We start from the raw sequence: 25,267 nt of genomic DNA, 5'->3' as shown, positions 1-25,267 counted from the left end.
CAAAATTCTTATCCGGAAATTTTATCCAATTATGAATAGTCTTGACACATAGGAACCCGGAAATCTTATCCGAAAATATTATCCAAATTAATTATTGAGGTAAAAAAATTTGTGAATAAAACAAAAAAATGAATAGTAATTGCCCTTAGCTATGGCAATGGGTGGAAACACAAAATATTATTTGCAAGGACAACTACTATTCACGTGAATAATGGCTGCACTAGCTCCCCCTTGTCATGGTTAAGGCAAATGGGTGGAGTTGTTCTTATAGCACCCTGGTTTAAGAAATCCCCTCTTCTTATAATTTAAACTATCACATATATTTATAATAATAAAAAAGTGTGATAGTAGAAACTTAACTTTTCTTTGGGTGAGTATTGCATATGAAACTTAACTTTTCTGGATTGGGTCTATTTTGAGTATTCAAAGATCATCTTTATAAAAAATCACTTGAATGTGACCATTATATATAGTTTTAATTTCTCTCAATATTGATTCTCATCACCATTTCTGATCATTGATATATATATATATATATATATTTATTTATTTATTTATTTATTTATTTAATAATACCGTTGATATTTCCATTACCATCGGCATCTAACAGGCCTTTTGCGACATTTTTTGACATGAGCCAGGGCCCAATTTGAAAGCTTTTTGGATTTGGGTTAGAAAAAATAATGGTACTGACACAAAAGCCGGTTGCGACATTTAATAATACCGTTGATAATTCCATTTGATTTATTTTGCTATACATTTTGCGCTGAATATGTATGTTTCCTTGCAACCTTCATGCAATTTTCCAACCGATTTTTATTCATTGTTTTGTTTGAAGTTGAACACTAAAGGTGGCCTCAAATTGTTAGACCAAGTGGCAGGCAGCATTGCTGTAACAATACAATTTACGTAACAAGAAGATTGTTATATATCTAGGAAGATGGAGTTCTTAAAAAATGAGGCGAGGCTCCAAATACTCGAGATGGTTTTGGGGAGTTGGATCCAGCAGCTACTCCGCTCCAACTTCTTCAGGTCATAGACTCATAACTGTTGTTCAAGATAAACAGAAGGTGCAAAATGATGAAAATGCAGAGCCAGAAAACAAATCAAGATGAAAAACATAAAGATTGAAGCATGCTGATTTTAGTTCATGAACAATAGATGATTTGCAAGTTTGGCAAGTTTCCCATAAAGAAAAAAATATATCTAAATTGATTTTTATTTATAAAATCTTGTAATTCAGATGTGACACTATATAATAAAAATGTTATGTAAATTAAGCGACGTGACACTATATAGTAAAATTTTTTATGCAAATTAAGTAATGTATCGTGCTATATAGTAAAAAATATTATGTATCTCATTTCTTTTTCTACTTGTACTTTTAATTGAATCCCTACCATAAAAGAATTCCATCCCCCTTAAAAATACATTGGACCTGATTTTCTCGTTTTCTTTGTCCAGTTTTTTTTTTCTTTATTTGGACTAGCCTACGCACGCGATTCAACACATGCGAGAGGCTTTTTTTATAAAAAAAAATTAAATTATTTAAGAATTAAAAAAGATAATTGGTAGTTGTGTTTCATAAAAATAAGATCAATTATCCGATTTTTCTTTTAATTTTATTTTTTTAAATATGAAAAAGTGTGAATTTACCATATTATCCATATTTAATTAATAATTTTAACTAGCCCATTGGCACATGCTCACGCATGTGCCAATTGGTTTTATTTTTTATTTTATTTTTATAATTAAAAAAAGATAACATGGGTAGTTACCTATATATATAAAGTAAAATGCAGAGAATGGTGAAACATTTGAAATACCAGAAAATGCCCTTGGTTAATGTAAACATTAAAAATTAAAATTATTAATCAAATGAGGATAATATGGTAAATTCACACTTTTTCATATTAATTTTTATTTATTTATAAAAATCAGATAATGAATCTTATTTTTATGGAACACAACTACCCATTATCTTTTTTAATTCTAAAATAAATTAAATTTTTTTTATAAATTTAAAATTTAAAAAAATTTAAAAAAAAAAACCTCTTGCAGCGGAAGCGTATACAAAGAAGCTAGTGTTCCATAAAAGTAGGACTTATTATCTTATTTTGTTTTTAACTTTAATTTTTTTTAATATGAAAAAAATATGAATCTACCATATTATCCTCATTTAATTAATAATTTCAATTTTTAATATTTGACTTAATTAATGATATTTTCTGGTATTTTGAATGTTTCATCATTTTCTGCCTTTGCTTTATATATACATATATTCTTAATATTTGCATTAACCAAATACAATTTCTGACATTTTGAATGTTTTACTATTCTCTGTCTTTTGTTAAATTAAGACAAATATATAAGTTATTCATTTTAAAGATAATAACGCCACATGGATATTGGATACGTCCTGGATTCACATTCACAAGGACAATTTTGAATTCTCTCCAGATACGGAGACCCGACCTGGTCCCTCTACGCGCTGCTTCCTCTCTTCCCAGTTCCAGCTGTTCCATGTGGACTCAAACTCTAACGCACACGGTGCTACGTTGGTAATTACCCCAAATCACCAAGCGACGCGTGTCCCATTCTACGTGGTTTAGCCAATGGCCGTGGAGGCTGTGAGTCCGTGACGTCGTGGTCCGGGACCTTATCATGAATTTGCCAAATATATAAACGTCAAAAACACATGGCTCTTTTTGTGAAAGAGAACTAAGGGCGAGAGTTTGAACTTGCAACTCGCCTTGGCTGAGAGAATTGTGAGAAGGAAGGGGAAAAGCCTGCAAGGAGAATTAATCACCTGCGACGCACTTAACTACCGGATCGGATCTGCCCGTAACCATGGTAACTCTCCCGTGCTCTCTTCGTCCCTTTCATCCGATCTGTGTAATGTTACGCGCTTATGATTTGATCTAGATCTGTAATTGTATTACAAGATTAATGTGGTCGGCTATTTAATTGAATTGAATGGAATTAGGGTTTTGATGGATGTGAAATTGGGATTATAATGATCATGATGAATTTTAATTGGGTTTGTGGTGCTGCAGACGACTTCAAGGCGTTTGGCTGATAGGAAGGTGGAGAAGTTTGAGAAGAACATAACGAAGAGAGGGGCGGTTCCTGAGACAACCGCCAAGAAGGGCAAGGATTATCCTGTTGGCCCTATTCTCCTTGGATTCTTCGTCTTTGTTGTCATTGGCTCATGTATGCCTCTCATTATTCAATTTTACAAATGGCAAATTAAATCTGATATGATTCAATTCAATGATAGCTAGAATTTCCTAATTGAAATCATTCTAACAATCCCCATAATTGGTAAATTATATCTGGATTTTAGCTGCCATTTTAATGTTTATTTTGGTTGATCTACATTATGTTTGTGTCTGCATGCACTGACATTTGTGAAACATTGGGGATAAAATAATACCAAAGCTGAAACCTTTGAGCACCCATTCAGAAATGCTCATGTGGGTTAAAGCCTGAAGGAAATGTTTGAATTTGTGCCATTGCCTTGATCTGTATGGGATCAAGAGGGGTTCTGTTGTTTTGGTTCATTTTCTCTCCCTTGCATGGTTTATGTGCATTGCATCGCATGAATGGTTTTGTGATCTGAGTTTTATTTGTTTGTGTGAAACAGCTCTGTTTCAGATAATCAGGACTGCTACAAGCGGAGGCATGGCCTAATTGAAGATTAGCCTGCTGCTGATGCCTCTAAGTTGTGAGAGATGGCATCAGACTGCATCAACCAACCAGTCGTGTTATTTACCGTTGTTTTGTTAGCCAGTAGGAAACTGATGATATACAATGTGATGTAGTACTAAAAACAGTGGTGTTTCTATCTGTGAAGTTAAAAGAAGTTTGAATAAAGGAACCCCTTCCTCTGCTTCACTTAATTTTTGTTTTTTGGTTTTTGATTTTTGCATTACACATAACTTATCCGGGCTATACCCAATTTAACCCCAATTGGGCAGTTTAGGCCATTCTTATGTCTGATGGTTTGAGGTTTTTCCAGAATAAGTTTTGTATTCGTATAAATCGGTTGGTCCATTTTTCACAAGAACTTGCACAATCAAATTGTCTTTCTTTCCCTGACAATATAGGAAAAGGTAATTCGATAGTTAAGCTTAAGGCTCTGAATGCCCAATTTTGGATTTTATTCGTAGTAAAATTATTCATTCCGAGTGAATTTCGGTTTACAATTACCATACAGACGAGATTGGATCACAGGTCTAGCTATTTTTCGAGACAAATGAAGCTTACCAAGTTGAAGAATCTTACTTCAAACATGTCTGCGTATGTAATTCGATGGTAATTCATAAAATGCAAAACTCAACACACAGACGAGCATGTATTGCATTTGTTTACCCAACAACATCAACTGGCATTGTTTAATACAGCAGTTACAAATATATACATAATATATTCTAAAAGAAAACACCTGCAAACATTATATAGTAGAGGATATGGTTTATTTCAGTTCAACCAACAACAAACGCATATTATAGTACACTCATCCAGGTGACTGAAAAATAGGCATTCTAACCTGTCTTCAGGATTCAAAGCAATTTGTCAGTTTGCACACAAACGAGGAAATCTCTGGATGTCATAAGACCCATGGAATTGTCTAGTTCATTAAAACAAATAACGAAAATTGGCTAGAAACAAGTTGGCCGTGAAAGCTTGCAACCAACTGTGATGAAACGGATAGTTAAGGAAAACTCCATTCTTGACCATGCCGAAGCCCACCAGAAACAGAGAAACCTGTTTCAAGCCACAGCAGTCAGGCATGGATAAAATGCAGTGCCACATGCAATCCATTGCCGCTTCCTCCCATGTGGCACCACGCAACCAGGGACCTTCAGCCATTCCCTGCTTGACACATTATATGTAACCAATCGGTTCATCTGTCTTGACCTCAAGGACAACATGAGCAAGCCTTTGTTACCCAGGCAAGTCATCCTTACGTGCTTTCCATAGAACTCCAAGCACCATATATTTGGCATTCTGTCAACCTCCTTCCATAGAAGTGTCATTTTCTGCAGCTCCCAAATGCACACGCACGTGGCCGCATTCTTTGTCAACAACCCCACTAGCATGATCCGGCCTCCACATTCAGCAAGTGTGTGGTCAGTCAGATGCAGCGGGGTGGGAATTATAAACTGCTTCCAAATCCCAGTGACCATATCATATGACACAATCCCTTCAGGGTCTGAACGCATGAAGTAGAGTGTGTCATCAATTGAAACAGCCTGCGACCGAAAATTCAGCGACAGGGGCAGCTTAACACTCGACGGCATGATTCCGGGACGGATCCAAGAATTCCTCACGGAATCATAGACTTCATACTCACCATCACAACCCACCCAAAGGATCTTGTATCCCTCACTAGTTGAACTCCCATTCAGAGTCATCCCCACAGCAACACGAGACCAGACCTTGACTGACCTGGCTGGCAACTCTTTAAAAGATTGATTCAGAGGGTTGCACACATAGAAGTTCCTATTACCAATATCAAGAAAACACACCAGCCCCCTGCTGAAGCCACTGGCAAAACAATCAGCTTTGTTGGCAGAGAAGAAATGGTGGGATGGTGCCACTTCTTCAAGGATGGGTCATACATGGCCCCAGAATTCACATTTTCATGAGTGATGGTGTAAAACCATGGAGTAGCTTGTGGGACCTCCGCACAATGTTGAGAGAAACTTTCAGAATCAAGCAAGGAATTCCATTTCCTGCAAACAGTACGAAATCGGAAAAATGTGGCAATGGGAAGCCTTGCAATGACAGCTTCATAAAGGTCTTCCGGGAAATCTTTCCAAATATGCTGTTCCATAGGCTCAGTGGTATTGGTAGTTCCAGATGATTTACCCCGGGTTCTCTCCTTACGAGATCTCTTAGTAGGAGGAGGCTTGCAAGGTTCCAACATCTTCAAACTTCCAGATTTTCCAGCTGCCATCATAAAACTGTAGTAATCATCTGGAGAACCTTCATCAACGTTAATTGGGCACCACCTGTGTAAAATGCAACAATAAATTAATCCTACACTCCCTACTTGAGGAACTTTACCGCACTTGAAGTGAAAGAAGAAGCAAAATGGTGAAACGTACACACATAAAGGCCAGCAAAGTCCATAAACATAAACCCGCGAGAAACTATAACAAGTTCTGAACCATTGAGTTAAAAACATGTCAAACAAATGGTTGCTATCAAAACTATAAAATACGCCAAAATGGGATATCATTACTACAAGGTTTTATTTTTGGTTTAATTTCTTTTCTCAGAGAATTGATTCCAGTTTACTTTCTGACAAACAGGCGAAAAAATTGACTGACATTCTAATTAATTTACCTGCTGCAGGTCCCCAGTTAGCCATGATGTGGAACATATTTATCGAATTTTCATCAGGGCTACAGGGTCCCTGGGAACAGAACTTCACTTGGTCTTAAATATTAGTTCAAGAAAATTTCAGTAACTTCTGAAAATATTGAAGCTAACACTAGAGCAAGAAGTTGATGAGAAATGAAATAGATTGAATTTAAGAGCCTAACTTAAAGAGACAGGAAGGGTCATGGATGCAGTAGTAGGCAAGACCTATGACATCAAATTTTGAAGGTTCCACCACAAGAAAATTGAAATCAAACAGCAAGCATAAGTTCAACAGACATGAAGTGAACAAACTGGGAGACCACATGAACATATCAAGATAACATTTTGTGCGTTGAAATATTCAACTTTAAGAAATGATGCTCCTCCCAACTGTCCCTGCAAGATTCTCTTGTACTATAAGCTAAGATTTATAAAGTCTGAAATTGTCTTTGTGTACGGGAATGAGTGTCAAGCAACATATTGTTAAATGCAGGAATCCAAGTTAGCCAGTTTAACAGTCAAGAAGTGAAGATAACCAAGGAATATGTATAATGCAAAACAACCTATCCCAAATAGAAAGGGAAAAAGAAGCTCATTTCCTGTGGAGTACACAGGTGAGCCACGGTTCTACATCAAATTCTATAAAGATAATATGCTGGCAGTTTATTGAACACTAAATATGAGGAGGTGTTACAGGTCAATGCATTATATGCAAACGGACAGCACAGGAAACCAAAAGCTGAAGTTATGGGTCATATTTAACCAAAACTAATTGTTTTCATTCGTTACCCAATGTAAAATGAATATCACATATCAATTAACCCAACGTGGCATGATCAATGCAAGGAAGATAGTTCAGTTGGTGGTCCATATTTTCAATCATGCGTTTATCAGATTATTCAAGTTCTGGGACCTAGCTGTTCTTTTGCTCCTTTCCTTTTCTGGTTTTCTATGATAGACGCTATCAAATGGTTCTAAAATAGAAATGGCAACCGAGAATAGTTTCGAGTTGACCATGAACCTTCCCAATAACAACATCGAACCCCAACCCCAGCTGGACAGTCATAAAAACAAAACCAAAGAGGAAAACGAGAAACTAAAATCAAATACTAAATAGTGCGGTTAAGCCCATCAATTTTGTGCCAGGGAATTGAGCTAAACATGAAAGGAAGACATATATGCGAGTAAATTGATGAAAAAGGCAGATTCTTTAAAGAAAAGTCTCAAAAACAAAAAAAAAAAAAAAAACCCAACTCCAACAATGGCAAGCTATTCATCAAGAACAATCAGAACCAATTTCTCAATCCTAAATGTCAAGAAAGCAAACAGAGAAAAGCAACCAACTTCAGCAAGAAAAGAAAAGAAAGCCATGTAATTTACACTTCAGATAAGAAAACTAAAATAAAAGCAAGCAAGCAGAATAAAACTATGAATACCTATCAAGCAGGAAATGAAAGAGGAAGGAGAAATTGAAGAGATGGTGGGAAAGAAAGGGAATTTGAGAAGGTGAGAGAGATCCACAACTAGAAAAGAGTGAGAGACCTTGGGTGTTGGTGCTGTTGGTGCTGCTGTTGAGAGTGATGATTGAGCAGAGGAAGCTGAAACTGAAGAGAAGGTTGAAGATGAAGATGATGATGTTGTTGAAGATGGTAATGAGGGTGAGAGCCGTAGACTTCAACGAGCTCCTGAAGCTGACCGATGAGCTGCCTCAGCATGGCCAGCCCTTCCATGCCCCTCTGAGGCTCTACCTCTCGCAATTAACGACCCAAACTTCCAAACAAAAACCAGTCTTTTTATTTTCCTTTTGTTATTTACTCAAAAAATTAAATAAGACCAGAAGACCTCCAGTAACCAGAGAGCCCCTTCCTCTCCAAAGGCTCCTATCCCCATCCCCAGCCCCCCAACCCAACCCAACCTCCACTCTCTCTCTCTCTCTTTCTTTCTTTCTTTTCTTTCTTTGCTTCTCTCTCTTCTCTCTCTCTCTGTGATTGCAATAGCTACTCTTCTTTTACCACGTATGCACGCCCATACCATTAACTTGTACTATCGCTCATTATTATAAAACCCCTTTCTTGTAAAATTTTGATATTACAGCATATCAAAATCCTCTTCTTTTCCAACTTTACCCTTGCACGATGTTTTTTTTCTCCAACTAGGCATGGCATATTTTTAGGGTGACAATTTATAGGTGTTAGTAGGTCGTGTTCAAGTCTACACCCTTCGTATTCTAATACCAATTGCTTTGAATATGACCCGTTTAGTCATCGGGATGACTCGCATATATTATAAACTAAAAACTTGGAGCCAAGTCTTTGTTATTATAGATAAAATAATGAAGATTTTGAGAATTTAAGAAAATTATAGTTATTGGGACGCTATTTATATAATCACTTCAATTCCAGTATATCAGAGGCATTCTAAAACAAAACTTATGACTGAGTGACTACATATAAGATAAAATTCACTTTCATCTTGGTAATGATAAAACCAAGAAAACATAATCCTACAATTAGAATATGATTTCAATCTGTAATTATAAAACTTGCCCCCTCCTAACGGCATACTATATTTTGAAGTAGTAGGGTATAAAGGTAAATTCAAAAGTCATGAAGTTTTTCCTTGGCATTTAAAAGCCGGAATATTATTGGAGAAAAAAGGCGGAATATTGAGTGTTTTTTGCAATCCACGTGTGTGAACGGAAGGTTATAAGTTGATGATGGTCAAGGAGACCACGGAGGAGAGAGAACTTTTGAAGCAGCAATTGCATTAACTTTTAGAAAATCAACGGCTGTGGTTAGATCTCTCGAGGCTCTTTCTTTCTTGTCCTTGTTCCGCGCACACGGCATGATTGTCCCAACACTTTTTCCATTTTATGATATAATTTTGTTAGAATTACGGAAGTACCTACTTGATGCCTTTTTACTGGTCTTTCTATTCATTTCCCGTAAGTGCCCCGAGTACTTGTTATTATTGATCTTGTTGTTCCCCTACTTCTTTTTCTTATTCCTTCCCTTTTCTTTTATTTTAAGTTTTCAAAACTATGACATGTTTACTTATCTAAAATGGGTGTTGAAATCATTAACGCATAAGGAATAAAAATATGCGATTTTCTCATTACAATCCACAATACCATGAAAAATCAAGAACTAGATTGAGTAAGGGAATAATTGATCTCGTACTCATTTCTTCTATCATTTATTCTTTCGCACTTCTTCGATTTATGACTTACTCAATTCCAAATAAGGTAAACATGCCATTACAATTCACTATTATTGCTAAATATTGTTTTGTTTTTTGGCCTACTAAATTTGATGACAAAGTATTAAGCTTTATGAATACTTTATTACAGCTTGAATAAAAAAGATGACATTGATTTAGAAAGCAAAAGCATTTTAAAATAGAAAATGCCAATGAGCAAACTTGAAATGCATTGCCTTCATGTGTAAATAAAAACAAAAAATAACATTGATGATACCCACCACTAAAAACTTGATAAAGAATATAAAGAAAGAAAAGAATCGCATACATTCCCCCCTACAACTAACTGAAATGAGTGATAGCAGCAACCTTGTCTTAAGCAATCATACAATTCATTTTGTAAGCAAAATGGCCAATATACTCATTCAACCATACACGAAATGATGATCATGAAGTGACTAATAAGCGAGTGGGTTTTTTTCTTTTGTCAAAACTTTCCCAAATTAAATATTAAAATCGTGTAATAAAGTGCAAATTACGAGAATCTAATCTAGCTTAGAAAGATTGATAAAATTGGTTTAGCGTTATTAACCACATGTTCCTTGAGAATTGAGCATATGGGGATAGTTTGGTGACCATATATGGATGCAGTTATTTGAAAGTTTCTCTCTTCTGGACTTGTGGCACTTTCCTTTACCTAATAGATTTGTTACAAGATGGACTGTCGTACGCCATTTTGATTGCCACACCATTACTTACTTCCCACAACCCCCATCCCTAAAGTCATTCCCCAAAATGATGCAGTAAGTAACAATTGCTTACAGCCACAGCATATCTGAGCTAAATTGTTGCTTCAAGGCCGCAATTTGAACCCTCTCCAGTATAAACAACAGAAAATTATGTCATAACTGATTCTGAGTCGTTGATATATTGTAGAGTTAACGATTCACATTTATTTTATGCACGCTAATGATTGAATTTAGCATTTTTGATGATTTAAATTGGACTCAATTTCTAAAGCATCTCCAAGAGAGATGTTAAATATCAAACATTAAATTTAAATTTGATGGATGTGACAATTTGATATATTACATAGCTTTACACCCCACCCAATATGTCAAATGAAATTATTATTTTATTACATTTTAGTGTTGATTTATTTTTAATTAAAAATATATATATATTCATTTGACATCTTGCTTTTCGGATGTCAAAAATAATATCTCAACCTCCAGCTTTCATTTCACATCAGCTTTGACACATCGATTGGAGTGATGTGAGATGTTATTTATAGCTATTAAATATCTATGTAGCACGTTTGACATATCGGTTAGAGATGCTCTAATAAAATGCAATTCAACTAAATAAAGTAACAAAAGAAGAAGAATAAATAAAAAGTGGGCAATGGTATGGGAGGTAATTTGAGATGTGGAGGTGGAGAATTTGGTAAAGAGTGGGAGGTCATGATGAGTTCTCTAGGCTAAAGTTAAGGTAAGAGGGAAGGTTTTGAAATGAATGATTAGGTTTGTCAAAACCAAGGGGGGGGATGCGGTGGGTAATGATTTCACATGGTCTAGGGAAGAGAAGTTTTAAGTCATTTTTGGTGGTGGGTTTAATGGTATAATTGCTCATCATAATCATCATCATCGATTCCCTTCTTTTACGTGTGCATAAGTGCATTCCATTCCATTCCTTTGCCCCCCTTTTCCAGTGTGGTTGCTTTTTTGAACCTTCACTCACTCATTCAACTTTAAGATCTTCTCTAATCCATTAGGCCTTAAATCCAAATTCCCCCTTGTCCAAAAAGTAATTATTTGGATTTTGCTTGAACTCAAATCGTTTTTTTCCTCAACTCTTTAGACTTAAATTTTAAGTCTGCAATTTTATTAAATTGTTTAAGAATGACTTAAGTTTAATTTTTTTTTTCATAGATAACTTTTTTTTATTTAATTTTTTAAAATAACTTCGTAATTTAATTTTTTTAAAACAATTTGACCTATACAAATTGAAATTCCATAAAAATAATTTTATTTGAGAAATAAGTGGATATTTATAGAGTTTGGAGTGAGGTTTGGGGTTGGATATGATTTAGATTAATTTAAAATATTATTTTGACTATTGGATTTAAATTTCAGCAATCTGATCTTTTTATTTATCTTTAAAATAGCTTGGATTTAATCTGGATCTTTAATTTGGGTTACTGTTGGAATAAAAACAAAAAGATAAAAAAGAGATGTGACACCAGAGCGTGATACCCCTATGCATCACAGTAGACGCGACCCCCAATTTTTCCTCCTTGCACGTGAATTGCTTCTGGTTAAGTGGGCTCCACACAAAAACAAAAAAAACCCCAAACAATAGCTGGATTGGTATTTCATTCCAGATTTGGGTTTTTCTAAATTTTAGCTCCTTATTTTTCTTGGGTTAAGAGAGAAATTTGGCTGAAATTTAGAGTTTTTTGGGTTGGCCTGGTGGCTTGATGATGACCTAACCTATTATATTTCTAATTTGTCCTAAGCTCATTTCCATCTTACACGTTGGGCTACTTGGGCTTATAAATGCAAAGTTTAAGTTGGGGTTTGTTCTATGGCGAGGGTGTTATATATGGATCATAGATATAGACCTTCATATTAGCTACAAGATTCATCTAAATAATAACTTTACTTAAGTTTAATGAAATGATCTCATAGCTAATGTTAAGGTCCACATGAGGAATCCATATATGGCACCCTCACTATAGAATTTCGCTCTGTGGACGATCCAACAATTGGAATTGGGTTCTAAATGAGACCTAAGTTTAGGAGCGAACGATTTTGTGTTTTTAGTGAAGGAAGAGAGGAATTTGAATTTGAGACATCTGCTTACGTTAAGAGGAGAATTTGCAATCATTGACATTGAATATGAGATAAATTTTACAGCTACAAAGTCTACACGACTAAGAGTTCTACATCATATGTTGAAATTGAATGAAGAAAATCAAAAGAGAATTAGGTTACAAGCTAATCAAAGTTTTGTCCACCCCATGGAAAACACAATGCTAAGTGCCACATAGTTTCATTTCATGTGCCTCCTGCATGGTTGCCAATGCCGTGAAATGTCTTTTCTCTTTTGTTAGGCCTGGCATCACCAAAGCGTTGAAAAACCAGTAAACCCTCAAGAAGCTCAACAGCTTTCTTAATTGTAGGGCGGTTTATTGGGAAGAATTCAACACAGCGCATTCCCAGCTCTGTAATTGCAAGGCCATCTTCATCAACGTAACCCCAGTCTTCCTGCAAGCTCCTGTGGACAAGTGACCCATTGGGCTTATATTCCTTTTTGGCCCAGTACTGTACTAAACAGTCCAGTCCCAAGTGGGGCTTTTCCACACAGACTGGCTCAAGGCCTCTCTTGGCTATTAGGCCTAAGAGAATCACACCAAATGAAAACACATCACAGCTTGTGTGCCAAAAACTACCACCTGAAGAACAAAATGGATTTTACTTTTTGCAAAACCGAAAGTATGCATGCAAAATAGTGACATATAGTTTTGGCTTTTGAAAAAAGCACCTTTTGCAATGAAAAATGGATCAACAAAGCCAATGGAGATTGGTATCTGCTTTTTTAGTGTGGTCATTTCACCAATGATTCCTCCAGTAATGTGTCCAAAATCAAATAATTTTGGCCTGCAATCCTGAAAATCAAAGTTGAAAAAGATGATTAAGATGAAGCCAGCAGATTGCTAGAAGACTAAAACAAAAGACAAAAGCTAAAAGGATAGAAAGGTTCAAGAGCTTTCACGTCTGAATGAAAATGAAAGGCAGTAGGTCCAAACCCAATCCAGCATTATATGAGATGCATTGATGTTCAACACCAAATATGGCTTGTCCTGGAGGTGTAGAAATTCAAGGAGGCGTGCAAATTGGAGAAGCACATTGAGCCTCTGAACCCAGTTGAGATAATCTGTATGGGGTAACAAAAAACTTTGCACAAGTTTCTTTTGAATTTCAACATGTTGCTTAAAATAAATAAAACCCATAAGAAATTGAAGCTTTAAAACATAAACTGAAGGCACCTTTCACTGTCAAATTATGCAGAGTATCCCATGGATTGAGGTCATAGACAACAGCCTTGACTTCCTTTTCACAGCAATAACCAATCAATTTCACCAAGTTTGGATGACCATTTATACTTGGATGTGTTAAAAATTGAACTTCTTCCTGCAATACAAACCAACCCAATAATAATAGCCTAAACCTTCCGAAACTAAAAAAGATTTGCAAGAGAGAGAGAGAGTTTTAAGTTTTGATCCAATCGATATTATACTTTGAACTAATCTAAACTATGGGGAGAGATTCAAACTCGGGTGCAGAGTGGGGAGCAGATCCATTCTAGCCAACTTGGCTAAGTCCATGTCTACAAGATAGTTTTAAGTCCTAAAACTTACCTTAACCATCAGAAACTCATCATGTATGGATGTTATGCACCTTGACTTCTCATCCCATATTTTGACTGTGACGGCTCGAGCTTGATCTGTTCCAATAAACCCTAGCTTAATCTGTCCTCTATATAATTTGCCATACTGAGTAGCTCCAATCAGGTTGTTCTGGTGAAAACCATTGGTGCATGCTTTCAAGTCTTCTGCTGTAAACTCTATAAGCTTTGCTGCACAATCCATCATGTTGCTAAGTAGCTCCTCAGCTCAGCCATAAACCAAATTTTAAATGATAAATTCAGCACCAAAATATATGGCAAGGAAGCTGGTGGGCTAATTATAATAGAACTAGCTCCTTATCTTCTCCTCTGTACATCCAACTTCAAATTTGAAGATCAAGTTCACAACATATCATCCCAAATTAGTATTAGACTTATTCAACAAGATGTCACTTGTGATTTATGTATGAATTTTCTATTTTGTTTGTCATTAAACGGTGTCGCTTTCATTGTGATGTATCCTATGGTTGACTAATACTAATTCTACGATCCAGTTCTTGAATCTATTTGCAGGATTTTTAGGTTCATTATAATATTCAAGAATTGCAACTCATACTTTGTAAACAAAAAATAAATAAAAATTCTTTTGGTTTGACACCACTTACAAGTTGGAAAATGGAAACAGAGCTATAAAATAATCATGATCATAAGACAGAGAATGCATAGACATCGAACTTCGAATGGTACCTGATTCCATCACATCACACCAAAGCTAGATAAGGTTTATGCTCTGTTGCTCTATGTCACAGAGCAAGCCTAATGGTGGAGGCTACAACAACCACCATGTCCTATACAATTATGTATAGCTAAGGCTACAACAACCATATCCCAATTGATTTAATGTAAATCCTAACTCATAACAAATTTACCTAATTCGGCTCATATAAAATCTAAAGTCTTTAGCAAGGGGCTTGTAACTCAAGTTGTTAAAAGTATTTACTGCTGCACTCGAGGTTCTAAGTTTAATTCATTTTCCCCTAATATCGCTGTATAAACAAAACAAAAACTAAAAATCTAAAGCCGCTAATCATATAATGTATATTCTGTATAGCTAAAAGTACAATAACAATAAAAAGGGGTAACTGGTCAATTATAAGCCCAAATAATATTCCATAAAATTTAATGTGATATGTCGCAGTAGAAAAATCCCAAAATATGGAACATAAGCATAACAGCATTGCCCTGAAGTTGAATAGCTTGAGAAGCTCATTTTAGAATGAGTGATGTTAGCTTGTGACAGATACATGATTTAACAAATTCTCACCAACCAAAGCCCATGGAATATCTCACCCTCACTTGTTTCTTAACAACATCTTCTTCTTTAACGTACTAATCCCATCTTCATTTTCCTTTAAAACCTGATACTAATCCCATGGAAATTCTCACCCTCACTTTGTCTTCCTTTAAAACACAGGTCAACTCTCCATTACATATCCACCATGGGAACTTTTGTGCACAACTCACCCCAAGATGAGGAACATATTTTCCGAAGCCGAGCACCGGCTGTCCAAGTACCTGATAATGTCACATTGCCAGAATTTGTGCTTCAGAATGCAGAGTTATATGCTGATAATGTTGCATTCGTGGAGGCGGTGACCGGAAAGGAAATTACTTATGGGGAGGTGGTGAGAGACACTAGGAGATTTTCCAAGGCCTTAAGGTCTCTTGGCCTTAGAAAGGGGCATGTGGTGGTGGTTGTTCTCCCAAATGTTGCAGAGTATGCCATAGTTGCTTTGGGAATAATGGCGGCTGGTGGGGTGTTTTCGGGAGCAAATCCATCAGGGCATGCATCTGAAATTAAGAAGCAGGTGGAGGTAGCTGATGCCAAGATCATTGTAACAAATGGTGCAAGCTATGAAAAGGTAATGTTATCAGATCATAGGCCCAGTAATTCTGTTAATAATAATGCAGGCAGCTGTGAGTATATGAAATGATAATTTATAGTGCAATTTTAATTCTAAGCCTTTGTGTTGAGAATTTGAGATGTGTAGGTAAAAGGCTTTGGGGTACCAGTAATTGTGCTTGGAGAAGAAGTTATTGAAGGTGCTATGAACTGGAACAACCTGCTTGAAGCAGCAGACCGTGCCGGGAACAAAATCAATAAGGAGGAATTGAAGCAGTCTGATCTATGTGCCCTTCCATTCTCATCAGGCACAACAGGACTGTCCAAGGGTGTAATGCTGACTCATCGAAACCTAGTAGCCAACCTCAGCTCCACACTCTTTGGAGTAACGCCGGAAATGATTGGCAAAGTCACTGTCCTAGGCCTAATTCCATTCTTTCACATCTATGGGATCACTGGAATATGTTGCGCGACGCTTCGAAACAAGGGGAAAGTGGTGGTGATGGGAAGATTCGAACTTCGGACTTTTCTTAATGCATTGGTCTCACAAGAGGTCACATATGCGCCCATTGTGCCACCAATCATTTTGAACTTGGTTAAGAATCCAATAGTTGATGAGTTTGATCTGAGCAAGCTAAAACTCCAGGCCATTATGACTGCAGCAGCTCCACTTGCACCAGATGTCCTCAAAAATTTCGAAAACAAGTTCCCTGGTGTCCAAGTCCAAGAGGTGACACAAAAACAATGCCCTTCAATTTGTAAGTGCTGATTTTAACAGACAATTGTGTGTTTTTTGGCTGATTCAATTGTGCTTATTTTTAATTGTAGGCATATGGATTGACTGAACATAGCTGCATCACACTCACTCATGCCGCACCGGGTGTTATGGCAAAGAAAAACTCAGTTGGGTTCATTCTTCCAAATTTGCAAGTCAAATTCATTGACCCTGACACCGGCCGATCCCTCCCCAGAAACACCCCTGGTGAACTTTGTGTCTTGAGTCAATGTGTAATGAAAGGTAAAGGAGAGAGATTGATTGCATCACATGTTAATCACATGTTGATGTGATTCACCTTTGTCATACAGAAGTCCAATATGTCTGTCCTTTGTTAAGCAACATAATTTGTATTGATATTGTCGATAATGTATCGATAATAAATAGTGTACTGAAAACATGCATATCTCATGTCATAATAACTTACTTTTCAGGTTACTACAATAATGAAGAGGAGACTGCCCGGATCATCGACAAGAATGGATGGCTTCACACTGGTGACATTGGCTACATAGATGATGATGAAAATGTCTTTATTGTGGATCGCATCAAGGAATTAATCAAGTACAAAGGTTTCCAAGTAAGATGGACCACTAATTATAACCCTAGATTAATGAAAGTTCACTAACTCAATGTCATGGATTTAGTTGCGCTACTGATTAACTAGACTAATTCACATTCCCAAGATAGTTTCTAAATTAATTATGTTATGCAAAATCTGAAGGTGGCTCCTGCTGAACTTGAGGCCATCCTTCTGAGCCATCCCTCGGTTGAAGACGTTGCAGTAGTCCCGTAAGTATCGAAATTCGTTCGATCATACTTTGTTGTTCAGCAAGAAAATTACTGCAGTTTGTGTTTAGATTAAGGTGTTTTGGGGTTAATTTGCAGATTGCCAGATGAGGAGGCAGGGGAGATTCCAGCAGCAAGTGTTGTTTTAGCAGCTGGTGCAAAAGAGAGTGAAGAAGACATTATTAAATTTGTGGCCTCAAATGTTGCTCAATACAAGAAAGTGAGAGTGGTGCACTTTGTGGACAGCATCCCAAAATCACCCTCAGGCAAAATTATGAGAAGGTTGGTCAAAGAGGCCATGATAGAGAAGATCAAGGCATGCAAGCTCCACACCTAAACCTAATTAAATCCAGTTTAAAATTAATAACATGGTTTTAAGCATATATCATTGAATTTGAACAACAATATATGTATCCCATCCAACTATCCAATCTAACCAGCATCACCAATTCACTTGATTCTTCATCTGTGATTATCAAATTAAGCTCTACCATAATTAATAATTAATGAAAGCATCATCTTACCAGCAAACTATGCATAAAAAAACCAAAAGAAAGGTTGGGAGATGGGTAGGTGGGCTGGTTGGTTGATGGGATCTTAAATTTTTGAATGTGAAGATTATGACTGATAGCAAGTGTGTAACAATGATTATTGACTGCTAATCTCGAATGGAATTAAGTTCTCAGTAATTCTTGGAGAATTGACTTTGCACCAGCGACCATACTACCAGCCTGGTACCTTGTCCATGCTAGGGATATAAATATCATGAGGCCTCATGATAGAGTCCAACTCCAATCTATGTAGAATCCTAAAGCGAATAAGGTCACTTGGTGCGCACTTGCCCACGTACCTTGATGCAGAATCACACATATTCATATACCAAAATCAAATCAAATCAAATCAAATTCTTTCCTCCCTAGAAATAGCCTCCACCATCAATAGAGTTGCAGTGTGAAAAATTCACATACGTTATATTTATTGATACCTTACTTTAAACTAAAGTATAAACTCACTTCGTCATCTCAAATAATTTTTTGAGTAATAATATAACACAAAGTACCGTGAGTTAATAACACTATGTGGCGGAATTTCTCCTCTACATACAGAGTTGTTAATTATGCCAAGATTAGTTAATTATATCTGTATTCTAAAAACAATGAACACCAATGGTAGCAATGAACAACAGTGAACGTGCCCACTTGGACCCTTCTCAGCATGAGATCTTGAAATTCGATTTAATTAATTGATCTGATTAGTTAAGTAATTGTTTCCATTTGCCAACCTCAATCCACACGAACTAATAGTTTAATAGACACAAGTTGGTTTGCCAAAATTAGTTAATTATATCCGATGCTAAATTCAATATATTTGTGTAAACAAAAACAAAACCCAACTCGGCTCGCTTTGTCCAACGAATAACTTATTTTTATTCTTTCAATCTCATCCCATGTTGATGTTATATATCATTATTTATAAATTTGTATAATTATAATAAGTGGTGATTTCCTCACTCGAATTTTATCCGTTTACACTTTTTTTTTATAATTAGTCATAACATGAGGACAATCCGCCCATTTCTTTTATGTTTAGCATCATCGTCTTAACTAGTCCAACTTGTTGATACAAGACACATTCCTAAGTTTACTTTCCTTAAACAAACAAAAATTCCCAATTAAAAAAACCCACAACATGACATTGTTAACGTCTTTTACCTTTTAAACTTTAACCTAATTTTTATATTACACTGACTGCAGTCATGCAAATATGTTTGGTAAGGTAAATTTTTTGTTTTCTCTACCATTTAAATAATAACCATAATAAAATGGAATGAAACTTGCAATTGGCAATTAGGTTGACCAAGATAGATTACAGTCAACTTTATGAAAAAGGAAAATTTTCTCTAAGACAATCATACCACATAATCATCATATTTACGTAGTATAAAGAGATGTCAACCAATATTATGATCAATAGTAACTCACTCGTATAATAATTTATCAGATGATTACGATAATGTGATACAACGTGTTTTTTATAATTGATGAACTGGACTCTCTCTATATTTTTCAATTAGTTTTTTTCTTTTAATACAAGAGGAATGCTAGCAATCTTCTCTTTAATCTTTTCTTTTGGACCTTCTCCCTTCTATTCATGACACGTGTCACTTTCTCTACACTTAAAATAATGTCATTAATACATTAAACAATGTATGTTTTGTTTTCCTAATTTACCCTTGTTAAATGCATTGGACAAACTAACTTTTATTTTCACCTTGTTAAAAAATTAAAAGAGAATTTTAAAATCTTCCACAAAATTAACGTCAGTTTTTTTTTAATTAATAAAAAAAATTATGTTTACTAATTTTTTTTGGTGAGGGAAGGGTTTTTTTTTCTGTTTCTTTTTATCTTTTAACTTTTTTAATCAATTAGAATGTTCATTAATTTTAAAAAATATTTATTTGTATTTTTTAAAATTCCATAATTTTGAACGGTTTTATTGCAATACTTATTTTTGAAACCAAAAAAAGGTTTTTTTAGGGAAGTACACTTCGTTTTTATTTTCAAATATTTATTTAATTGAACTTTTAATGTTTATTTTTTAAATTTAATTGTTTAAGTTAAGTTGTAAAGTGAAGGAAATATAAAGTTAATACATTTAATAAGGCTAAATTCGGAGACAAAAGATATATTGTATAATGTCATTGTTTTAAGTGTAAAGAAAATGACACATATCATGAAGAGGAGAGAGAATGTCCAAAAGATAAGATTAGAGAGAAGGTTGCTAACATTCCCTTAATACAAACGATAGTCTAAATGCAAATACTACCAATGATATTATGAGAGTTCAAACATAACACCAATGATGTGTAAATTAATGTCATTTTCCAATTAGGCCCTGTTCGCTCTTTTGTCGGTTTTGGTGGCTGCTTTGCGTTTACCGAGAAGTAAAGGGGGCTATAAAACAAAGCTGCCAAAGCCCCAAAAGCAAAGCAAAAGTTGAATTTTACAGAAACAAACACAATATGAGTGTGGGAGCAAATGGCGGTACGTCTCTGTGGTCTTTTTCTACGATGAAAGATTGAAACTTGGAAAAGGAAAACGAATGGGAATGCCAGGAAATGCTTTTCCCTTCTTTTTTTAATATCCCAAAAGCTTCTCTGCAACCTTCCACAATCCACCAAGTAAGTGTTACTAATATTGAGCTCAGCTCAGCTCGCAATCATTTTTCCCTTTTGACTTTCTCTTTTTTCATCTGTATCTCTCTGTTGCTTGATATTCCATTACAAAAGTTGGATTTTTTCTTCACCCTTTAAGCTGAATGAAATCGAAGAATATTACTTATCTGCATAAGGGGATTTGGAATTTTCGGAAAACGACGAGTAGCTGTGGTTCTGGTTCTGCTAATTTCAGATTTACATGTTTTTTAGGGAAACAAGAGAGTAATTATAACGAATCACTATCGAAGCTGCCGAAGTTTCTTAATTTGGGGAAGCAATTTTTAAATTTTTTGGAACGCCTCTCTCTTTATTTCCATATTTAGAGGTTTCGACTTTATTGGGGGATTTTTTTTATTTTTGTTTTATTTTCTTTCATCTTGTACATGAAAATTATTGAACTTTTCTGGACAGGCCTAAATGCAATTTCTTTGAGGGGTCTGGTTCCAGATATGAAAAACCCCAAAACTGTTATTCGAGTTTATGGGGTCAATCAATATGGTTTCTTGGTGACTAAAGAAGGAAGAGGCTTGGAGGGGTTTGTTGGAGAAATGGATGAATTTGAGAGCAATTGAGGTTAAAGTGTTAACGTTAGCAGACTAACAATGACCGACTGTAGTGTAGTGAGTGGGGCTTATTCAATGACCGACTTTCAGAGATTGCGATGTTATTGAATGTGAATTATTGGAGCTAAAAGGTTTGTAAAGTACAAGCAAGGTATATGAGAAAAGGTGGCGGTAATAAGTAAAAGAAAAAAACATTATTAGAAATAATTGAAGAGAGAGGGGGAGAGAGACAGAGGTAATATATACATACATGTATAAAGGTGGAAAATTTCAGCTCAAAGTTTGCGGAAAAATGGGGAACCCTTGCCCATCCTTACTATGGTTCTGGTTAGTTGTAGTTTCTGAATAGGTGGGGCTTGCTAAAAGTACTAGATTGAGAAGTAATGACTTGGAAATGTGGAATACAGTAGGTAAGGTTTGGATTTATGTAATCAATTTCTTTGTTTTGGTCGAATGAAGTAGATGGGGATTTAGCTGCAGAAGGTTTACGGTTGGAAAGTGGTTTCTCTGCCGTGAGATGCATCAGGCGGTTTTATATTTAATTCCTTGGTGTGCATAGTTGGGCAGATCTGAGCAGCCTTGCTTCTTCAACTCATACATACTCAAAGAATTCAGCACTGTTTCTTGCAAGGGTATTTAGGATTCGCCTTCTTTTACAGCTTCATTCTCCACCACTGCAATATTCATGTTCTTGTTCTTTTACAAAGTTTAAGGAACTTTGTATTCTTATTGACAAAGTATAATGCAAGGTTATTAGTTAATTAATATTGTAGTGTATTTCCTCCCATTTTCTTGCTTCATATATGCTTGTGTATATACATTCTTATGTTGTGGTTATATGTTTGCAGCATCTGGTGATCAGTTACTTAATTTGCATTATCCAAAAACGGTTTTGAAGTAGTTTTATGAATTCTGTGTTGCTGATGGAGTGGAATGAAAAACCTCCTTCACTATGGGATTTGGAGAACCTTTTCATGTTTGGTGCAAAAGTAACTGACAATTCCAAGAAGTTACAACCAGCAGACTGGGGTATTGAAGGGGAACGAGGAATGAACTCTGAATCTTTCTATTCAACTGGGGGTGATGGGGGCAGTGGTGTTTCTGGCTCTGATTTAGGAGATGGTTCATCAAAAAGTTCAAAATCAGCTTCCGTCAGTTCTTCAGTTGGGGAAAGTAAGAAACCCAATTTCAACCTTGACGCTTTTGAAGGTTTCCCGAATGATTTCATTCATAAAAATGAATCAGCTAAAGCTGAGGCCCTTGGATCTTCTCCAACTCATGAGGTTTCAGCTGGGTCGGGTGAGCCACTGCTCAGTCTAAAGCTTGGTAAGCGGATGTACTTTGAAGATGTTTGTGCAGGAAATAATCCTAAATCCTCTTCCCTTTCTGTTATTTCCTCGTCAATGGCAAAGACAAAGAGGAGTAAGTCCACTGGTCAGAGTGCATTTCCACCACACTGCCAAGTTGAAGGCTGCAATATTGATCTGTCATCAGCCAAAGATTACCACCGTAAACATAGGATTTGTTCTAATCATTCCAAATCTCCGAAGGTCGTTGTAGAAGGGGTGGAACGTCGGTTTTGCCAGCAGTGTAGCAGGTAAACCTTGTTAGAGACTTCTTTTACGATAATGAAACCCAGCAATTACTTGTTTTCTGATATTTTCTGGTTTGTTCCTCCTACTCTAGCCTAAAGATCGTCTAGATTATCTTGCTTATCTATGTGTCTTAATTGCAACAATGTTCTGTTCTTTAATGTTCAATTAGAATGAGCTTCAGTTCCTTCTTGGCTTCAAACATAGATCTTAATATGCATGAATCTTTGTATGTTAAAGGTTCCATGGCCTTTCTGAATTTGATGAAAAGAAGCGAAGCTGTCGCAGGCGACTTTCTGATCACAATGCAAGGCGCCGCAAGCCACAGACAGAAGCACTGAGAAATCCAACAGGGCTGTCCTCATCACTGTTCAGTAAAGGTTTTAACTCATACTGAAATTCTTGTTCTTCATGCTTCTTACTGACATAAATCAAATCATGATATAGGATGGAGCTAACTGCTTTTGATTTAAACAGCATGTTTTGATAATTGCTTTAGAGTATTCAAGAATGCAAATAAGCATACCAGGGTTAATTCTCCCAGCTAATAATTAATTTGGGTTTAGTTCAAGTTAGGAATGAAAATGAGGCTTACCTAATTTATCTCGCACTTCTTGAGCTTGAGCTTTGACCAAATCAAAATATGAATAAGTGAAACCTTTGTGGAAATAATGCCAAAGGTTTATTCTTTTTCCTGTGAAAATGAATGAAAGTGACAGGCCTCATATGGAGATTCAACTTCTTGACCGGTCACATGTTGTGTTTCTATTGTATATTCTTTAATTTGTAATTGAGTTATTTAGTACAGATCCATATGAAGCATCATTCAAGAGACCAAATACTGTTAGGGTCATTAATCATATTGTTGTTATACCATAGTTATCTGTTAAATTTGTGCTGATTTTGCTTACTATGCAGATGAGAGGCAACAGATGAGCCTTGTTTTGGACCAAGCCCCAAGTGTTTACACAAGGCATCCCTCAAATTTAACATGGGATGGCGCATGCAGCTTCAAGTTTGGACAAACGAAAGAATATTTTCCAAAGCCTGCAAAAGGAGGAGGCACTGGCGGGCAGCTGAATTTGGCCAACAATGGAATTCCAAGTTCAATAACAATGCTGTATCATGATTCCAGTAGGCTGTCACCTTCGAAGGGCACTGCCGCTGAGGTTCTCAACCGAGGTCTGTTATACTTCAGAGTGTCTTATTAATCATGATAAATCAAATTTTTATCATTTGCTATTTGTTAGTTCAACTGCCTGACATGAACCAGTAATTTTTACCCTCAATCCTGTCTTAACGTTTGTTTGTTTTTCAACATAAGAAATGTCTGGATTCTCCACGGTCACCAAAAAGCCAAATGAAAACATTGCTTGAATTGCAAACCAGTGCTCCTGTTTGCTAATCCCAATTTAAGTGGATCACAGATAATTGTAGATTCATAGTTCGTAGATCGTTCGTATCTATTAACAGTTCATGTAACTTTTATTTGGTGATGTTTGCAGGTGCTGAAGAATCTATGATCTCTTTCAACCTAGGTGCGACACAGGATTTTCATCGTGCTCTCTCTCTTCTGTCAACAAGTTCTTGGGTTTCAGGCGAGGCGAAACCTGTTGCACTTGATAATAATACCAACCAAAATTATCAGAACATGCCTCAACCTGGGACTCAAGCAATGACCCAAGGTTTGCCTGTCTCATCAGAGTACTGGCAAACTCAACATCTATCCCTTAATACCCAAGAAGCACATGTCTCCCACTCACACAGTAATGGCAGCAACCACTTCCATCAGGATCTTCATCAGTTCAAAGGGCCCTATGAGTTTGGTTATCAACCCAACCAATTCAATTAAATTCGACCCAAAAGACTCTTCTTTTTTCCATATAAATGTCACCCTTATCAAGGTTAGTTCCTTCACCAGAGTTTGTTTCTGCATTGCCCATCTGATCACCGGTTGTACCTATTATGTTAATAACTAAGATTTGCACGTCCACATTCAAACCAAAATATCTAATAGTTTCCATGGCCATTGGGTTTTTTCGACACCTATACGTTGATTGATGATTTTGCAAGTTATGACCCGTAGCTATAGCCTATATACATTTTGTCTAAGAAAAAGAAACAAGTACACTGATAGTGGAGCCACTGATAACAATGTTGTTATTGTGCGGTCATTGTCTCCCAGGAACTCAGCACTGCTTTGGTTTTACAACCGACAAGGTTTCAGATCCTGCGTTGTGTGGTTGCGAATTCACGGAGCTGTGTAATTTAGATGTACCATGTTATGTCATAAATAATTTGGAACTCAGCACTGCTTTGCTTTACATTATGTGGAATTTTTTTTTTATACTCCGCCTGACCCAGAATGTTATATGGAGGAACATTAGACCTTCCTCGTTTTGATTTCTTCTGACTACTGGTACGTCAAATTGATGGGCAATGGAT

At 36.1% G+C, this 25,267-nt stretch overlaps 5 protein-coding genes across 11 annotated transcripts; 3 read left to right on the top strand and 2 right to left on the bottom strand.

The window, feature by feature from the left end:
• The first annotated feature begins 2,691 nt into the window (after positions 1-2,691).
• Positions 2,692-3,902, top strand: LOC103322082 (Ribosome associated membrane protein RAMP4). Its single transcript, XM_008223958.2, has 3 exons — positions 2,692-2,853; positions 3,057-3,213; positions 3,647-3,902. The coding sequence occupies exons 1-3, from the start codon at positions 2,851-2,853 to the stop codon at positions 3,691-3,693; spliced, it is 207 nt and encodes a 68-aa protein (XP_008222180.1). The 5' UTR covers positions 2,692-2,850; the 3' UTR covers positions 3,694-3,902.
• Positions 3,903-4,365: 463 nt separating this feature from the next.
• Positions 4,366-8,295, bottom strand: LCR (Galactose oxidase/kelch repeat superfamily protein). Its single transcript, XM_008223957.2, is given in 3 exon segments — positions 4,366-5,536; positions 5,539-6,020; positions 7,918-8,295. Coding segments are annotated over 3 exon segments (1,431 nt in total). The 5' UTR covers positions 8,106-8,295; the 3' UTR covers positions 4,366-4,775.
• A 4,139-nt stretch (positions 8,296-12,434) lies between these two features.
• LOC103322129 (EPD1-interacting receptor-like cytoplasmic serine/threonine-protein kinase 5A) lies at positions 12,435-14,446 on the bottom strand. The gene is made up of 5 exons (XM_008224011.3): positions 13,997-14,446; positions 13,625-13,769; positions 13,385-13,512; positions 13,120-13,243; positions 12,435-13,030 (listed from the first exon to the last, which is right to left on the bottom strand). Exons 1-5 carry the CDS (start codon positions 14,228-14,230, stop codon positions 12,633-12,635), a joined length of 1,029 nt encoding a protein of 342 aa, XP_008222233.2. The 5' UTR covers positions 14,231-14,446; the 3' UTR covers positions 12,435-12,632.
• Positions 14,447-15,417: 971 nt separating this feature from the next.
• Positions 15,418-17,908, top strand: ACOS5 (acyl-CoA synthetase 5). Of its 2 annotated transcripts, XM_089044323.1 has the most exons (6): positions 15,418-15,905; positions 16,035-16,616; positions 16,715-16,904; positions 17,096-17,241; positions 17,386-17,453; positions 17,550-17,908. In XM_089044323.1, the coding sequence occupies exons 1-6, from the start codon at positions 15,483-15,485 to the stop codon at positions 17,785-17,787; spliced, it is 1,647 nt and encodes a 548-aa protein (XP_088900449.1). In that variant the 5' UTR covers positions 15,418-15,482; the 3' UTR covers positions 17,788-17,908. The 2 variants fall into 2 exon arrangements, with proteins under 2 accessions (XP_088900449.1, XP_088900450.1); XM_089044324.1 differs by lacking the exon at positions 17,550-17,908 and having other exon boundaries at positions 17,386-17,457.
• Positions 17,909-20,430: 2,522 nt separating this feature from the next.
• Positions 20,431-25,171, top strand: LOC103322080 (squamosa promoter-binding-like protein 2). 6 transcript variants are annotated; one of them, XR_016123922.1, is made up of 7 exons: positions 20,438-20,631; positions 21,079-21,979; positions 22,079-22,827; positions 23,063-23,202; positions 23,741-24,004; positions 24,328-24,726; positions 25,008-25,171. XR_016123922.1 is itself a non-coding variant. In XM_089045557.1 (6 exons), the coding sequence occupies exons 3-6, from the start codon at positions 22,136-22,138 to the stop codon at positions 24,672-24,674; spliced, it is 1,443 nt and encodes a 480-aa protein (XP_088901683.1). In that variant the 5' UTR covers positions 20,438-20,631; positions 21,079-21,979; positions 22,079-22,135; the 3' UTR covers positions 24,675-25,171. The 6 variants fall into 6 exon arrangements, 3 of the variants coding, with proteins under 3 accessions (XP_016647615.1, XP_088901683.1, XP_088901682.1); XR_513433.2 differs by having other exon boundaries at positions 20,491-20,631; positions 21,079-21,862; XR_513432.2 differs by lacking the exon at positions 21,079-21,979 and having other exon boundaries at positions 20,433-20,631.
• The last annotated feature ends 96 nt before the right edge of the window (positions 25,172-25,267 follow it).

This window comes from Prunus mume, linkage group LG2, assembly GCF_029339155.1.
Source record: "Prunus mume cultivar Tortuosa linkage group LG2, ASM2933915v1, whole genome shotgun sequence".
Classification (NCBI taxonomy): Eukaryota; Viridiplantae; Streptophyta; class Magnoliopsida; order Rosales; family Rosaceae; genus Prunus; species Prunus mume.
The sequence above is the reverse complement of the archived record's forward strand: the minus strand, read 5'-3'. Positions and strand labels throughout refer to the sequence as shown.

Bases quoted from the DNA above. Each gene is read 5' to 3' on its own strand.
- LOC103322082 (XM_008223958.2), top strand. The intron at 3,214-3,646 runs GTATGCCTCTCA...TGTGTGAAACAG, and splicing joins CTTTGTTGTCATTGGCTCAT to CTCTGTTTCAGATAATCAGG.
- LOC103322129 (XM_008224011.3), bottom strand. From the start codon at position 14,230: ATGATGGATTGTGCAGCAAAGCTTATAGAGTTTACAGCAGAAGACTTG. The intron at 13,513-13,624 runs GTGCCTTCAGTT...TACCCCATACAG, and splicing joins GCATAATTTGACAGTGAAAG to ATTATCTCAACTGGGTTCAG. The intron at 13,031-13,119 runs GTGCTTTTTTCA...TTTGTTCTTCAG, and splicing joins TCCATTTTTCATTGCAAAAG to GTGGTAGTTTTTGGCACACA.
- ACOS5 (XM_089044323.1), top strand. From the start codon at position 15,483: ATGGGAACTTTTGTGCACAACTCACCCCAAGATGAGGAACATATTTTC. The intron at 15,906-16,034 runs GTAATGTTATCA...TGAGATGTGTAG, and splicing joins ATGGTGCAAGCTATGAAAAG to GTAAAAGGCTTTGGGGTACC. The intron at 16,617-16,714 runs GTGACACAAAAA...TTTTAATTGTAG, and splicing joins CTGGTGTCCAAGTCCAAGAG to GCATATGGATTGACTGAACA.
- LOC103322080 (XM_016792129.2), top strand. From the start codon at position 22,136: ATGAATTCTGTGTTGCTGATGGAGTGGAATGAAAAACCTCCTTCACTA. The intron at 23,203-23,740 runs GTTTTAACTCAT...CTTACTATGCAG, and splicing joins CTCATCACTGTTCAGTAAAG to ATGAGAGGCAACAGATGAGC. The intron at 24,005-24,327 runs GTCTGTTATACT...TGATGTTTGCAG, and splicing joins CGCTGAGGTTCTCAACCGAG to GTGCTGAAGAATCTATGATC.